This window comes from Canis lupus, chromosome 14 (genome assembly GCF_003254725.2).
Source record: "Canis lupus dingo isolate Sandy chromosome 14, ASM325472v2, whole genome shotgun sequence".
In the NCBI taxonomy this organism is placed as follows: Eukaryota; Metazoa; Chordata; class Mammalia; order Carnivora; family Canidae; genus Canis; species Canis lupus.
The window spans coordinates 11,679,200-11,694,071 of NC_064256.1; the positions used below are offsets into that span (position 1 = coordinate 11,679,200).

Consider the following 14,872-nt stretch of genomic DNA (forward strand, 5'->3'; position numbering starts at 1 on the left):
CTCTTACCTGTCTTATCACGGACTATTTATAATATTATGTTTGGTTTTTCACCTTTTCACGTTTTGGGGAAAAGTATACATGAGAAAATTCAGATAGCTCAGAAAGTGTCAATCACTCTTCACATGGAGCCAGAGTCCTGACTCAGCTCACAGGCCTCTGGCACCCTCCGTAAGACATTACATAGGTGGTGCTCACAGAGTAAGAGAATGGCAGAATGATAGAAACAGACTAAAAGAAACAAAGCCAAGAACTTTTGGACAAATTTCCTAGTGACATACAATCCTCTTGATTGGAGATAATCCAAAGCTTTGTAAGTAGAACAAACAATTATTGAATGGGTGGCCCAGAGAGCTTTGCCAGGAGCACTGTTAGACTCTGCAGGACACAGGGGAAACATTGCTAATCTTAGTTAATACAAAGGACTTTGGAAGAGATTTATAGCTTTCATAAACTGGAGTGGAGCACGGGGGTGGGATGAGGGTAATCTCGGGTATTATTTGAACTCAGACCTTCCTTGAGTGAGAGAGAGGTGGTGGGAATCCAATGATATTTGGGGATTAGAAACGCATGTGCCTTTGTCCTGGGATGTGTGTCAAGGATGTCCGCATCACCACCTGTGTAGGGCAGAAGACGGCGGAGGCCCACCGGACTAAGGAGAGTTCAAAGGGAGACTTGAGCAGGGAGCCTTTAGTATCAGCCACAAGATAGCTCTGAATTCAGGGCTTATGTTCTAGGAATTCCCCGAACACTATTTCTTCTACCAAGAAGCTTTCCTTTATTTTTTTTTTTTTCTTCCCGAAATAGTTGTAAATATTCAGTTGACTCCTGGGTACAAATCAGCCTTTCGGGGAATGTGGGGGTGTCAGCTGACACCCTGGGTCTAGTATCAATGCATCCACGATGATAGCAGCCACTTTGGGGTCTTCTAGAGCTTTTACCTCACTGCCAAGAAGACTTTTAGGAAAATTTTTATTTCAGACTTTTTAGAAAGAGCTCTGATTGAATTTTCTTAGACATGAAAACAACAAAGAAAGGAAAATGCTAAGGACCCAAACCCTTTTAGGGTGAGAATGTAATAGTTGTAATATTTGGCAATGTTACATACATACCTGACAGATGTATCAACTCACACACACAAAAACTGGTTTGTTCTTAAAAAAAAAAAAAAAAAACCAAAAAACTTCAATCCAAATTTATTGGGATTACAAAAATAACAGCACATTTCATTAACTCATTACAGCTCGGAGTTATCAGCATATCCAGAGATATAAGCGCATCTTTAAATAAACCGCTTTTTGCCAACACAAATCTCATAACATAAAAAAAAAGTAGTTTATTTTCATATTTACAGAAGAAACATGCCGATTGTTTCTTAAAATTCTTTTCTGGGATTAACGGGTAAGGCTATTATTAAAGTCAGGAAACATTTCAAATTGAAGAAGGGATCATAGAAACATCTCACAATGCATCTTATTTAATACCATCGAATGATTCTTCATCCTCTTCTAAAGATCATGTTTTTATCGCAGAGCTTCTGGAACTTCCACCTATAAAAATAGGGGATTTTCTTTCAGTAAAACAACACAAATGAGAAAGTGAAAAATATCTGTAGGGCGTGTCTCTAGCAGGATCCTCTGAGACAAACTCGGATCGGACAGACCGATCACTGCCGTGTGATACTCGATACTCAGACCGTGTAACATAACGAGGTTGTAGGGACCCCTGGGTGGCGCAGCGGTATGGCGCCTGCCTTTGGCCCAGGGCGCGATCCTGGAGTCCCGGGATTGAGTCCCGCATCGGGCTCCCTGTCTCTGCCTCTCTCTATGTCTATCATGAATAAATAAATAAAATCTTTAAAAAAAATAAATGAGGTTGTAAATCACTTGCAACTTCTGCGGTAAAATTTTTGCCAAGTGATGACTCTGTTTCGGAATGTAAATCCTATTCCCCAATTTTCTTATTAAGGAAATCAGGATGTTCACATGCCGGAGTGTCTTAAAATCGGCCTGGCCCTTCCAGAACCGAGGTGCTGAGAAGGTGGCCCAGGCGCCCTTCTCAGACGTTGGAAACGTGCTCCCTGATGACCTGCTCCTCGCGCTCCAGGCCTGGAGGCTTGCTCCTGCACACCAAAATATCTTAAACATTCATCGCTCAACATTTCTAGAGCCCCCCCCCCCCATCCCCGTGACCTCGAGCCACCGAGGCTCAGTCACTTACTGCACGTGCGCCCCCAAGCCGCCCCGGGGCTGACTTACCCGCCTCAGCTGCTTGATGCTGCTTCCCCGAATAGCTTCCATGAGGTTCTCGTGAGCTGACCTCAGGGGCGTAGAAGGGCGGGAACTCTCTTCCGCTTTCTTTTCTTGCACTGACCTCAGGGAATTTTTGATCTCCTTTAGGATATTGTTTGGTTGCTTCTTAACCTTCTTCCCTTTTTTCTTTTTCTGTCCATTCTGTAACGCCCGCTGGGCGCTCTCCTGTTGTCGGATGACTTCTGCGATGTTTCGCGTGATCAGTTTCTTCTCCGGGGGCGGCGGGGGCGGCGGCGGGGGCGGCGGCGGGGGCGGCGGCAGCTTCTGCGGGGGCGGCGGGGGCGGGGGCGGCGGGGGCGCGGGGGGCGCCGCGGGGGACGCAGGCCGCCTCGCCGCCGCCGCCGAGTGGCCTTTCGCGGGGAGTTTGGGGGATGACCAGGGAGAGCCCCTGGGAGACGCATAGGGTGAAGAGCCAGGGGTTCCCCTTTGCCAGACTTTGGTCCTCAGGTTGGCTCCCCCGTCGCAGCCCTCTTGCTGTTTTTGCTCCTGCCTCCGTTTCTGCCTCTGTTTATCCATATTTCTCGTGAGGAGGCTCGTCATGCTCATTCTTGGTCCCGGGAGCTCGAAGTGGTAGCCCAGCCTCAGCAGCGTCGTGTTGTCCCTGAGCAGCTTGACGATCTCCATCTCCACCTGGCTGCCCAGGATGTGGCGCTGGTTGTGGAAGCGCAGCTCGGTGAGCACCGTGTTGTGCTGCAGGGCCCTCATGAGGGCCAGGACGCCCTTGCCCGTGAGGAAGTTGGACTCCACGTTGACGCTGGTGATGTGCCGGTTGACCCGCAGCATCTCGGCGATGGCGGCGGCGGCGCTGTCGTCGGCGCGCGTGTTGGCGAGGCTGAAGGTCCTCACCGCCGTGTTGGCCGCGAGCGCGGCGGCGAAGCGGGCGAGGGTCTGCGGCGCGATGTTCTCGATGTTGTTCAGGTTGACCTCCGTGGTGTCGGGGTCGTTGTTCCGGATCTTCTCCAGGGTCTCCTCGATCGCCGTGGGGTTCCCGCAGGGGTGAGCGGCCGCCGGGGGCTCCGCGTTCCCCCCACCGTGGCCGTTGGTCAGATGGACGTTCTCTATTTGGCTTCGGAACGTCTGTGGCCTGGCGTTGTCAGAACCGCCGCCGCCGCTTCCGCTTCCGCTGCCGCTGCCGCTTCCGCTTCCGGGACTGGCCGTTCCGTTGATGCTTTTCTCCTTTTCCGCTGTTCCCTGCTCCCCGCCCCCCTGCCGCCCCTCGTGCCCCTCGCGGCCCTCGCGCTCCTCGTGCTCCTCGTGCTCCTCGTCCTCCTCGTCCTCCTCGTCCTCCTCCTCGGTGTACACCTCCTCGGAAACCTCGCTGTTAGTCTCCGTGAACACCAGCTCCTCCTCGCTCTCATCTTTGTCCTCTTCCTCGGCCACCTGGAGAGCACGACAGCGTCAACTCGGTCATTTCTAAGCACCGGGTTTTTAGACTCACAAAAGTAACGCATGATTTTTGCGACCTGTGAAATCACTACTTTTCACATCTACAACCCAAACGGTGTTTCTACGCCGACTGTATCCCTGGGAAATAAAAAAGGGAAATGACGCGTGGCAAAGAACACAGAAGCAGGTAAGGCAAAGGTTGGTCTCTGGCCTCCGAGCTCCCTGGTTGGGGCCAGCAGGGTAAGCCCTTCGCTGCAGAACTTTCAACAGTCGTTTGCAGGCAAACATTTTTCTTTCCTGAGGAATAAATATCCAGAATTCTGCGTATTATGTTGACATTTGCAATCGTTTTTGCCGGTTTGAACAAACGAGTGGGAACTTCAGCTTTGGAAAACCCTTGGTCCATTTTCCATTCTCTTAACCACTTGGTCAGAACTCCCTGACTCCCTGTCTGCTTAGAATTGAGCAAATCCAGCCCTCCCTTCTGGAATCCCTCCTCGGTCCTTCCTTATTTCTCCATCTCTAATGAACAAATGGCAACAAAAATACACAACATGTAAATGGACTCCCTTTTTTAAAGTTCGGAAATTCTGCCTCAAATTTGCCTCCCGTAGCAGCTGGGACAGTCGCCGAGTGCTCTGTGCCCTTGGTCGATGGCTTGTGTGGGCGTCCTTCGTTTCTCCAACATTAATGTGCCTCTGGGGTAGAGCCTGGCTCGGGGTCTCAGAGACACCCCCCCCCCCCCAACCAGCTGAGAGCTGCGGCTGTCTCTGTTGCTGCTGTGGCAAGGGAAGCCCAGGGGGCAGGGGGGCCATTTGCTCATGGCAGCAGCAGGTCACAACCTAGCTCCGCAGGAAAACATTCAGGTCACCCTTTGCTGCACATTGACTCGAGATCTCACGCTAGCTAGCGCAGGGTTAAATGAGACGGACTGCGGGAGACACGGGGTGGGAAAGATAATCGCCCCTGGCACTAGCCAGATTCTAACCATAGCATGAAACAGCAGAGACCAGTAGGAAATCTTGAGGCAAGCCATTGCCCCGGCCTGATGGTCTTCAATTATTTACCATGTATCAATTATGAAAGACTTTCAGGCATACACAGCCTTAATTCTGTCTTTTTTCCTGCTTAAGAGACTTTGTACTAAAATGCCGAGTGACCCACCCACCCACCCTTCCTTCCTTCCTTCCTTCCTTCCTTCCTTCCTTCCTTCCTTCCTTCCTTCCTTTTTCTTTCTTTCTTTCTTCTTTCTTTCTTTCTTTCTTTCTTTCTTTCTTTCTTTCTTTCTTTCTTTCTTTCTTTCATCTTTTCTGATAAAAAAAAGAATTCTGGAAATTGCTGATAGAGTCGAATTTCCCCTAATGCCATCTGTTTAGTCCTTTCTTTTATCTCCTCTAAAGCCTCAATCCTTCCCTTTTCCCCAAAGCCTAGGTCATTCCCTCTACATTGGCAACTTTTTTTTTTTTTTTAACACCCAGGGCTTCTGCTGCCTGAGACATGTGGAATGAGCTTTGGAAAACACTGTACCGTGTCTCCAGGTTTGTTTGCCCAGTTGCTACCACAAAACAGCCTCCAGTTATCCACTTGTTTGGAGTGGCAGGCACCAAGTGATGGCCTGGGGCAGGGGTCAGCCGCTCCTGGGATGGTTGGTTGGTCTCTGTTTACTCACTTCTTCAGGAGCAGGAGGAAGGGGGATAGTGCGTGCATGCCGTGTGTTTGTGTGAAGTTCTAGCTGTTTCAATATTTGGAGAAAAGAGACTTACCTGTCTCAAAATCTAAGATATATTGCCTTTCATGCCACTATTAAATTTTATCCCCTTTGCTTTTTAAAAGACCTTTGGGCTCCGGTTTCAAGAGATGTTTTTCCCTCAAAACGTGTCTGAAGAGACAATATCTGCAACTGTTATCCAGCGATGAGTTGTCATGTAACATCCAAATGACACTTTTTTCCAGAAAGCCTTCTTTGACGCCTCCTCACATTATCTCCTCATATTCTTCATCATATGTGGCATTCTACTTCCCCCACTAAATAGGTACCTATTTTAATTACTTGTTTGTCATTTTCCCAAAAGATTGTTATTTGGGTGAGGACAAGGATCGTGTCTGGTTGGTTCACCTAGCACAGTGTTGAACATGTAGTAGGGGTTCTATAAATATTTGTTGACTGAACGGATCTAAATGGACATTGGCTACCAGCCACTGAGAGTCAGGACAAGGCCAGGGCTAGGTGGGTGACTGTGCTGGCTTGCCTGGGACTGTGGGGTTTCCCAGGGTGCAGGATTTGTAGTTCTTAAGCCTGAATAGTCCCAGACAATCTGGGATGGCTAGCTGCCCCAGGTGGGGGACATCTAGGAGGATACCAGAATATCTAGAGAGGGAAATAAGAGGATGTGAAAAAGCAGGCTTTGCCTACTTCCTGTATTATCTGGCATTTGGACTGACTGTACTGTTTCAGGTCTGCTATCTGCCACTGCTCTGGAGTTAACCTTGATCCTTGTGAGAATGGGGGTGGGAGGGCGGGGATGGGGTGCGGCCTGAGGGGTGAGTACAGAGAAAGCAAATGTTGACCCTCTTAGGGAATATATAAGGCAACAAGAATGGGTGGCCAACCGTGTCTCCTGATCACCTCCCTGGCATCATCATATAAACAAGGAGGGGAGAGTGCTTGATTTTGGGTTCTGAGTCTACCCCGGAAGAGCTGGTTGACTGTGTAGTCAAGTTGGTAAAGCTCTGAGAAGTCTCAGAGAAGCCATGGTACAGTTGCGTGGTCCTTAACTGTAGTGTGTGTCATAATCACCCCTGGGGGCTCGTGAGACCACAGAATGCTGGGCCCCACTCCCCGGAGGCCTGGGGGAGCCCGAGAATGAGTACTTCTGAGAAATTCCCAGGTGATGCTGAAGGGTTGGGCACCGACATTTTGAGAATGGCAATCTCGGCACCAGCAGACCTTCGTTTGAATGTCTGCTCTCCTTATAAACTGTTCACTTCAACTCAATTTCTTAACCTCCCCTCATCTCAGTTCTCATGTGCAGAAGGTGACAATTCCCTGTAATCTTGGAGTGAACTCACTGGCCCCTCTGCCTGTCACCCAGCAGATACTCAAGTTAGGGGAGCCAGACCCTCTGGTCTCCAAGGCCCCTTGGAGCTTAAGGGAGCATAATTTGTGTGGACCCACAGGGGCACAGTCCATCATTCAATAGGCACTGAACATGATTTTTGTAAGTCTTTACAGAGCCAATAGCCTTATAACAAAGACCCTCATTTCCTTCTCCTGGTCCGTTCTGCACTGCTCTTCCCTTATATGGCCACTCCAGCCCCCACCCACCCGCCAGCTGCCTTGAGCTTTGTCCTGTGGTGGGGATGAGTTTACACCCTCTATCCCCAGGCTTCTGCTCAGCACTCCTTGTGACTACAGAGACAGCTGGCCAGCTGGGAGAGTGCAGTGGGAGAAAAGTTAACTCCGGAGAAAGGAATCAAAGTTCATCAACACACAGCCTCTCTAATTGAGCTGATAAGACATTGGCAGGGATCAGCAAAACCTTTGGCAGTATCAGGATGCATCCCGTCATGACTGACAACAAGCTTTGCCCTTGATCTCCCACTGATCTCAAGACACTAAGACGTGAAAATGCCTTTGCTGGGTTACTGCTACGATGGCAGTCTCTCCTGAATATTCTGTGGCAATTTTCATCTTTTTATCAAGGAAATTCTTTAAGGACCATAACAAAAATGTTATGTTTTACATATTTTGTCAGACTTTTGACACATATTCTCACATCAGGAAAAAAAAAAAAAAAGAGACCTCTAAGAATCATGGTTGTGGAGGAACTGACCAGCCCAATTCCAGCCTCCCCCCAGCCCTTCTGCCCCCAGTGCAGACAGCCACCGTGGCCTTGGCAGACCCTGGCCTGATCCCAGTGGCCCTTCCCGTGATGATTGACATGAACAAGGCTCACACATATCTTGCTACAAATGTGGCCCACACACCCTATCATCAAGATCATCTAACAGTGCCTAGATTAGTACTGTGGAAGTCTTGCCATTGGCTTCGGGCCATTTTGATTTTAGATGATTCTAGTGGAGGTTTTAAACCGTTGCTCCTGACCTGTGTTCTCACACAAATTCAGGACTTTATTATACAGTATTAACATTGTTATTGCCATTACTATTTTCCCAGAACATAGTCTTTTGAACTTTCTTCTGATAATGACTTATTAGGCAAATTCAAAGTAACTTTAAGTAACCTAAAATTCAAAGGAACTGTTTCCTGGGCAGAAAACAAAACTTAACAGACCTGAGCTTTAGTAGAAGAACATTTCCTGGTCTCAGAGTCACCATTATAAAGTAGAAACGAATCTTAGCGGTCACCTACCAGGTGTGCCTAACATGGGTTCCTCAGGTGGGCGTCAGGATGTGTGTTGCCATTTTGAAATTCCATGTAAAAGTTTGTGTATGTATGCACAAGCACACCTTTCTTAAGGAGAAGGCCCCTAACTTATCAAAATCTCAAAGGGGTTCTTGATTTACAAAAGAAACCCTGGATTCAACTCCCTCGATGGATGGATAGAAAAGAGAACTCTGCAGAGATGACTCCCTGTTCAAGGCCTAACAACCGGCTCTCATTGCCATGTCCTTTCCACCTCCGCTCACTTCTTGGTGTTGGAAGTCAAAGAATTATTTTTACTGTGGCCACCCTCACAGAAAAAGCAACCAGAGTATAATCACTTCTGTCTTTACACACATATATGTATACATATGTCTTTCTCTCTCCCTCTTTCTTTCTCTCTCTCTATATATATACAGTCACAGATACTATGCCGCATTAGCAACTTACAGCCTAAATTAGACTTATGTTTGGCAATATATCTAAACCCATGTCTTGCTTGTGGATTATTTTCCATCCTTATTGATTAAAGTCACTCAGAGGATCCCAGCTAAGAGTTTTACATACTTTGATCCACCGGGGTGGGGGTGGGGGGTGCTCCTGAGGAATCTTTCAGTAGCAGGTGCAAATGGGTTATGAGAAAAGGCAAGTGAAGCAGGATGTAAAGTTACGGAAAACAGGTTCCTGGGTTGGGGGTGGGGGGACCGAGGGTGGGAGCCGCTAAGGAAAAACCCGAGAGCCTACCTTTCCACACTCCCCCAGCCTCTCCTTCTCCAGGAGTTTTTGGGACTCCTTTTCCCAATAGGCCATCAGTGCCTCTCTGCTGAACGTCCCCGTGGGGGTTTTCTCGGTCAGACTCTTTTGCCTTAGCCCCACGGGCAGGCTGTGATCGGGTTCAATGTCTTCCAGCTCCCTCTCTAGCTCCTTCAGCTCCTCAGCTGACAGGGAAGCCAGAAGTTCATCCTCGTCGATGGATTCATATTTGCTAAGTCCTCTCCTGTAGCCAAAGGTAGACATGGTCCTGCCTTGTTAGACCCCCACGGAACTGGAAGAGGCAGGCATCCGAGGCAGCCGGCAGGCAGGCCGGGAGGCAAGTGGGCAGGCTGGTCGGCAACTGGAGCCAGGAGTGGCCTTTTAAGAGCGGTGAGACAGGGCCGTGACAATGCAGAGAGGGGGTGAAAGCATGGGCTGTTTTAAGCAGCAGACGTCAGCTAGACATTTGAACACAAAGAATGTCACATCGGCGGTGGATGGAGGTCTCAGAACCAGTGGGGATTATTAACATACTGGCCAGGGACATATTTAGCTGAGCCCGATAGCTCATGAGGACAGGCAGAGAGTGCTTCAGATAGGGAGTAACACAGTCCTCACTTTGTATTCAAACAACAGGGGCATAAGACTTATTTTGAAAAGGACTCGCTACCACCACCACGGCCATGAAAAGATCCTTTGATTATATATAGTCTCAGAGGTTGAGAAATGACTATACATCACTCTGTTATGAGTGGTTATTCGGGTTCTTCCAGAAACATACTGTGGGTGGCAGTGATGGTAGCAGAAGGCTGTAATAATACAGCACCTTTAAACTTATATTGTATTTTGCAGTTTACAAGGCACCAATCATAACAAGTCCTGCGAGGTGATTGTCCTCCTTTACAGATTTTGGAAACTGAAGCTCTGAGAGTTTAAGTGAAAACTTTGAAGTCAGACAGCTAGACGTACAGAAGTGGCTTTCTCCACTCATGAAATGGCTTCCTTCTCCTCAGCTGAGAGTATTAGTAAACAATTAGATTTGAAGATAAAACTCCAAAAAGACAAATAATAATACTGGGTATGGCTTATTAGTGCTAAGCATTTTATATATTTTATTGCATTTAATGCCACAGTCCTGTGAGGTGTATATCATCATCCTTATTTTATTAGTACAGAAACAGAGAGCTTAAGTAACTAGCCCACGGCCACAGAGCTAAAAAAGTGGTGGAACTAGAATTTGAACCCAGATTTGTATCTGGGCTGAAAACTGAAGAGATTCTAACATGCGATTATATATACGTCTGTATTCTTTTGAGTGTGAAAAATATATAAATGATTTACAGGTTTTCATCCATGTATCATCTTAGCATACAGATAGATAAAGAGCTGTTCAGATGTGTGTGCATAAAAGTATACACTTATTAACACGTGCAATATACCATATTTTGTTTATTACATTCAGGAGTTGGTGAATATTGGGGTTGTTTCCAGGTTTGGGTTGTTACAGATAATGCTGTGAACATTTACATGAAAGTCTTTGTGTAGCCGTATGTTTTCATTTCTCCTGGGTAGCTACATAATGGAGGAACTGCTTCGTTAAAGGGCACATTTAAATCTAACTCTTCAAGAAGTTGCCAAACTGTTTTCCAAAATGGCTGTCCCATTTACGTTCCTATCAGCAATGACATCAGTTCCGGACTGTCCACATCCTAATTTGTTCCTGCCCATCTTTCTGATTATAGCCTAATTTTAGTGGGTGTGAAATATATCTCACTGCAGTTTTAATTTTCATTCCTCCCATAACTAGTGATGTTGGGCATCATTTCATGTGTCCGTATCTCCTTTGATAAAATTTTTTTGGAACAAATCTTACACTCATTTTAAATTCAATCATCTTCTTCTTATTGGCCTGTAAGAGTTCTAGAATATATTCTGGACTGTAGCAAGTATATGCTTTGTAGGTATTTTCTTCCATTCTGCAATTTTGAGTTGTCTACTGGTGTCTTTTGAAGAGTGAATGTTTTTAATTTTGATGAAGTCCAATTTATCAATTTTCTTCATTTACCACTTGAATTCTTGGTGTTACAGCTAAGACATATTTTCCTAATCCAAGTCATTCCTAGTTTTCCTTCTGAGAGTTCTACAGTTTTAGGTGTTCATAATTAAGTCTGTTACCCATATCACCTTATATTTGCATGTGTGTAACGTAGGGGCCTAAATTCATCTTTTTGCATACAGACATCCAATTGGCTTAGCATCTCTTTGGGAAAAAGGCTATACTTTCCCCTACTGAAGTGCGTGGCTGCCTTTGTGGAAAATTAATTGGCCATAATATAAGGGCTTGTTTCAGGAGAGTCACTTCTGTTCTGTGGATCTATGTGTTTATTTTTTATGCTGATACCACATTGTCTTAATTGCTATAGCTTTGTAGTCCATGTTGAAATCAGGAGGTATAAGTCCTCCAACTTCTTTTTTTTTTTTTTCAAGAGTGTTTTGGCTATGATGATCTTAGCTCATGATGCTATTCTGCCTCCAAAAATAACTATGACTCTTTTCAATGATACTGATGAGATGATTATGAAATTAGAAATAGTGAGTTTGTTGGTTTTCTTTGGGCTGTGGCATATGTCTTTTGTGTAGCCTTACTGGTCACATATCTTTTTTTTTAAGATTTTATTTATTTATTTATTCATGATAGTCACACACAGAGAGAGAGGCAGAGGCATAGGCAGAGGGAGAAGCAGGCTCCATGCACCGGGAGCCCGACGTGGGATTCGATCCCGGGTTTCCAGGATCGCGCCCTGGGCCAAAGGCAGGCGCTAAACCGCTGGGCCACCCAGGGATCCCTACATATCTGTTTTTAATGTGAAAATGGGTTTGGTTTTTGGAAATGACATCAAATCACTATAAGTCACATTTGGTGAATGAGATGAGAATTTTTCAGCTGTATAAAATGTTTTAGGTAAAACGATGAATGATGATTACAACTATATAAAAACTTCTTTGAAAGCAAAGAGATGAGAAGAAACTACAAAGAGTCTATAATTATGTACCCCAAAATAGTGGAATTATGGCTTTTGCTCTCTTCATTCCTTCCTCTCACTGTCTCTCTCACGTGTGTAATTTTTCTGTAACATTTTAGTAGTATTTTAATTTGATAATATATTAAACACACACTTTATGACAGATTCCAGTTTAGGTGCTGGGGTTAGAGCAGTAAAGAAAACAAACCAAATCCCTTCCTTCGTGGAGCTTACATTCTTTAGTCAGGGGAAACAATATACAAATAAATAAATAAATACAAAACATATCAGACCAAAGCTCTATGGAGAGAAATAGAAGGAGAAAGAGAGAAAGAAAGAGAGAAGGTGAGAAAGAAAGAGAGAAGAAAGGAGACGGGGTGTGTGTGTAATATTTCATATAGATAAAGATCTCTGTAACAAGGTGATGTTTGAGCACACACCTGGCTTGATGCATGCAGACTGTAATATACATTTAGTGTGACTATAAAATAATTACCCAGATATTCTTGGAATCACAGGTTCTCAGCTTTCAAAGGGGCTTTGAAATACATTAATCCTCTCTTCATCACTTCTTTAAGTGGTTATCGAGGGTTTACTTGAACACTTGCAGTGAAAATTATACATTAGGAAATATCCAGTTCATTGTTGGATTGGTCAAATCTTTAAAAAAAATTTTTTTTCTATTGCGTTGAAACTGATCTCTTGAAAAATCACCCCAGATAGTTTAGTGTTCTCATTGGAACAACCCAGAATACATTTAGTCTTATGTGAGTTTCTTCTCTCAAATCTTGGATGGCTGACACATGACTTTGGAAATGAATCTGGAAGAGTTTTGCCCTGTAACAGCATCACTGGAAAAAAATTATGGCTTCTCAAGGACAGTACCTTCAGAACAATGGTCCTTAGATATCCTAGTACATATGTTACAAATCACTCTGATTGCCATCATAATTACAACTCATGGGTAATCTTAGTTCACTGGACCCCTCTCTAAGTATTCTCCACAAACTTGAAATCCATTGGATGAAACTCTGCTGAGCAATTAAACATAGCCACTGGGCCTGGCCAGACTTAAGTATGAGAAATTTAAATTTCTTTGCAACTTTATCCACTTTGAGGAAAAAAGACCTTTTCCCTTGAGGAAAAAAAAATCCAATCAAATGTGTTCTAGGCGTCAGCATTTTCTATTTCAGGATTTTTTCCCCGCTTGATTACATTGTGTTTTGGGGTAGAATTGCTTTTAGAGTCAATAATATCCAAGCCCTTTGACAATTAGCATCTTTTGTTAAAAAAAAATACCTATTTTGGGGAGTATTATTTTTATGGTTTTCGATTCACAATTAGATATACACGATTTCACATTATATTGGCAATTTCCTTTTAGTGAAAACAGAGTTTCCTCTTTCAATCTTTTCTCTTTTGGTTTCCTCTTCAAAATGCTATCATTTGTTTGTTTGTTTGTTTGTTTGTTTGTTTATTCCATACACATTACCAAGTGTCTGCTGTGTAGATAGGTACTGTGCTGGAAGCTAGGAATACACACAGAAAAATAGAAATTGATCTGGTCCCTACCCTCAGGAGTTCACACTCCTGGGGGAGAGGCACACAGCTGACAGTAACACAGTGCAGTGACAGCTCAGTCACCGTGCCAGTAAAAGGAGAGACATGGAGTACAGATGAAGAAGCAACGCAGCCACGTGGGTGGAGTTGGAGAAGGCACAGAAGCTGATAAAGAGCTTTCCAGGCAGAGATAGCCTCTAAGCAAACGCAAAGGGGTAGGAAAGCAAACAGAAAAATAAAACCTGGGGCGGTGTTCCACATAGGGGTGGGGAGGAGGTAGGGATGGGCAGAAACGGACTCTGGCTCATGTACTATTTCCAATAGAATGCCTTGGTATCTTGCCCCTCAATCTCCTCCTCCTCCTCCTCTTCCTCCTCCTCCTCCTCCTCCTCCTCCTCTTCTTCTTGTTTTTAACAGCCACTAGCATCATGGTAGATGCATATAGATGTTGAACACTTTTTACTTCAAAGGCCATGTCAAGGAGTTTTGGACTTTGTTATCATCTACTGTTAAATGGAAAACTTCAGTGTTTCCCTAGCTATAGTTGGACCTCTTCAACACAGGCAACAGTTAATCCCAGCAAGTATCTTAATATTAATGGAAACTCAACAGAAGTAAAACTCATCAGCACCTTCAAAACTCTGTAATACCCGCCCTGCCGGCAGACCTGGTATTTGAGTAAATAGTGTTTATAGGCAGTCATCGGAGACCTCCTACCTCCTCTCGTGAGTAATAACTACGTCAGCCTAACACTCTGCGTGGCTGGAATTAATTACTTTGCCTGTGGTTTATGTGCTTTTGGCTCTCAATGTTTGGAAGTGTTGTGAGGCTCTACCAATTATTTCTGTTTTAACCTCCAAGTTTCAGGGGTGCCTGGGTGGCTCAGTTGGTTAAGCGTCTGCCTGCAGCTCGGGTCATGATCTCAGGGTCCTGGGATTGAGCCCCGCATTGGGCTCCCTGCTCAGAGGGGAGTCTGCTTCTACTTCTCCCTCTGCCCCTCCTCCTGCTGGTGCTCCCACACTCTCTCTTTCTCAAATAAATAAAATCTTAAAAAAAAAAAACCTTCCAAACTTCAGGAAGAATTTGGTAATTTCAGGAATTGTTTGTATTTCAAAATATATAGGTATTTCTATTTATAACCACACAACAGAGTTAAATGAATGTATTATATGAATCTCCTTTTTAAGAAAAATCTCATATCTCCAGGTCCTTTGTTTTATTCTGCAAGAGGCCCTGTTCAGTCTCAGATTTAATAGGAGTAGTTTCAGTGATATGAAAGGTCCAGCTTTACAATGACGTGTTATTCTATTGAGCTAAAACCGATCTGCATTTAGATGCCTTGCCTGCACCTAACACTCAACCTGCCCCAAATTAATACTTTGATTTCCCTCTTTCGGCTTCCCCTACCCCACATGCAGACTTCCACATTTCTGCGAGTGGCATCCCTACCCCCTCA

General features: G+C 45.1%; 1 protein-coding gene across 1 annotated transcript; it reads right to left on the minus strand.

Moving 5' to 3' along the window:
- Positions 1-1,178: 1,178 nt before the first annotated feature.
- On the minus strand, positions 1,179-9,270 carry LMOD2 (leiomodin 2). The gene is made up of 3 exons (XM_025471518.3): positions 8,825-9,270; positions 2,257-3,690; positions 1,179-1,548 (listed from the first exon to the last, which is right to left on the minus strand). Exons 1-3 carry the CDS (start codon positions 9,095-9,097, stop codon positions 1,522-1,524), a joined length of 1,734 nt encoding a protein of 577 aa, XP_025327303.1. The 5' UTR covers positions 9,098-9,270; the 3' UTR covers positions 1,179-1,521.
- Between the last annotated feature and the right edge of the window lie 5,602 nt (positions 9,271-14,872).

Coding starts and splice junctions, on each gene's coding strand:
- LMOD2 (XM_025471518.3), bottom strand. CDS start 9,097: ATGTCTACCTTTGGCTACAGGAGAGGACTTAGCAAATATGAATCCATC. Junction 3,691..8,824: donor GGCTGGGGGAGTGTGGAAAG/GTAGGCTCTCGG, acceptor CGTGCTCTCCAG/GTGGCCGAGGAAGAGGACAA. Junction 1,549..2,256: donor GCATCAAGCAGCTGAGGCGG/GTAAGTCAGCCC, acceptor CTATTTTTATAG/GTGGAAGTTCCAGAAGCTCT.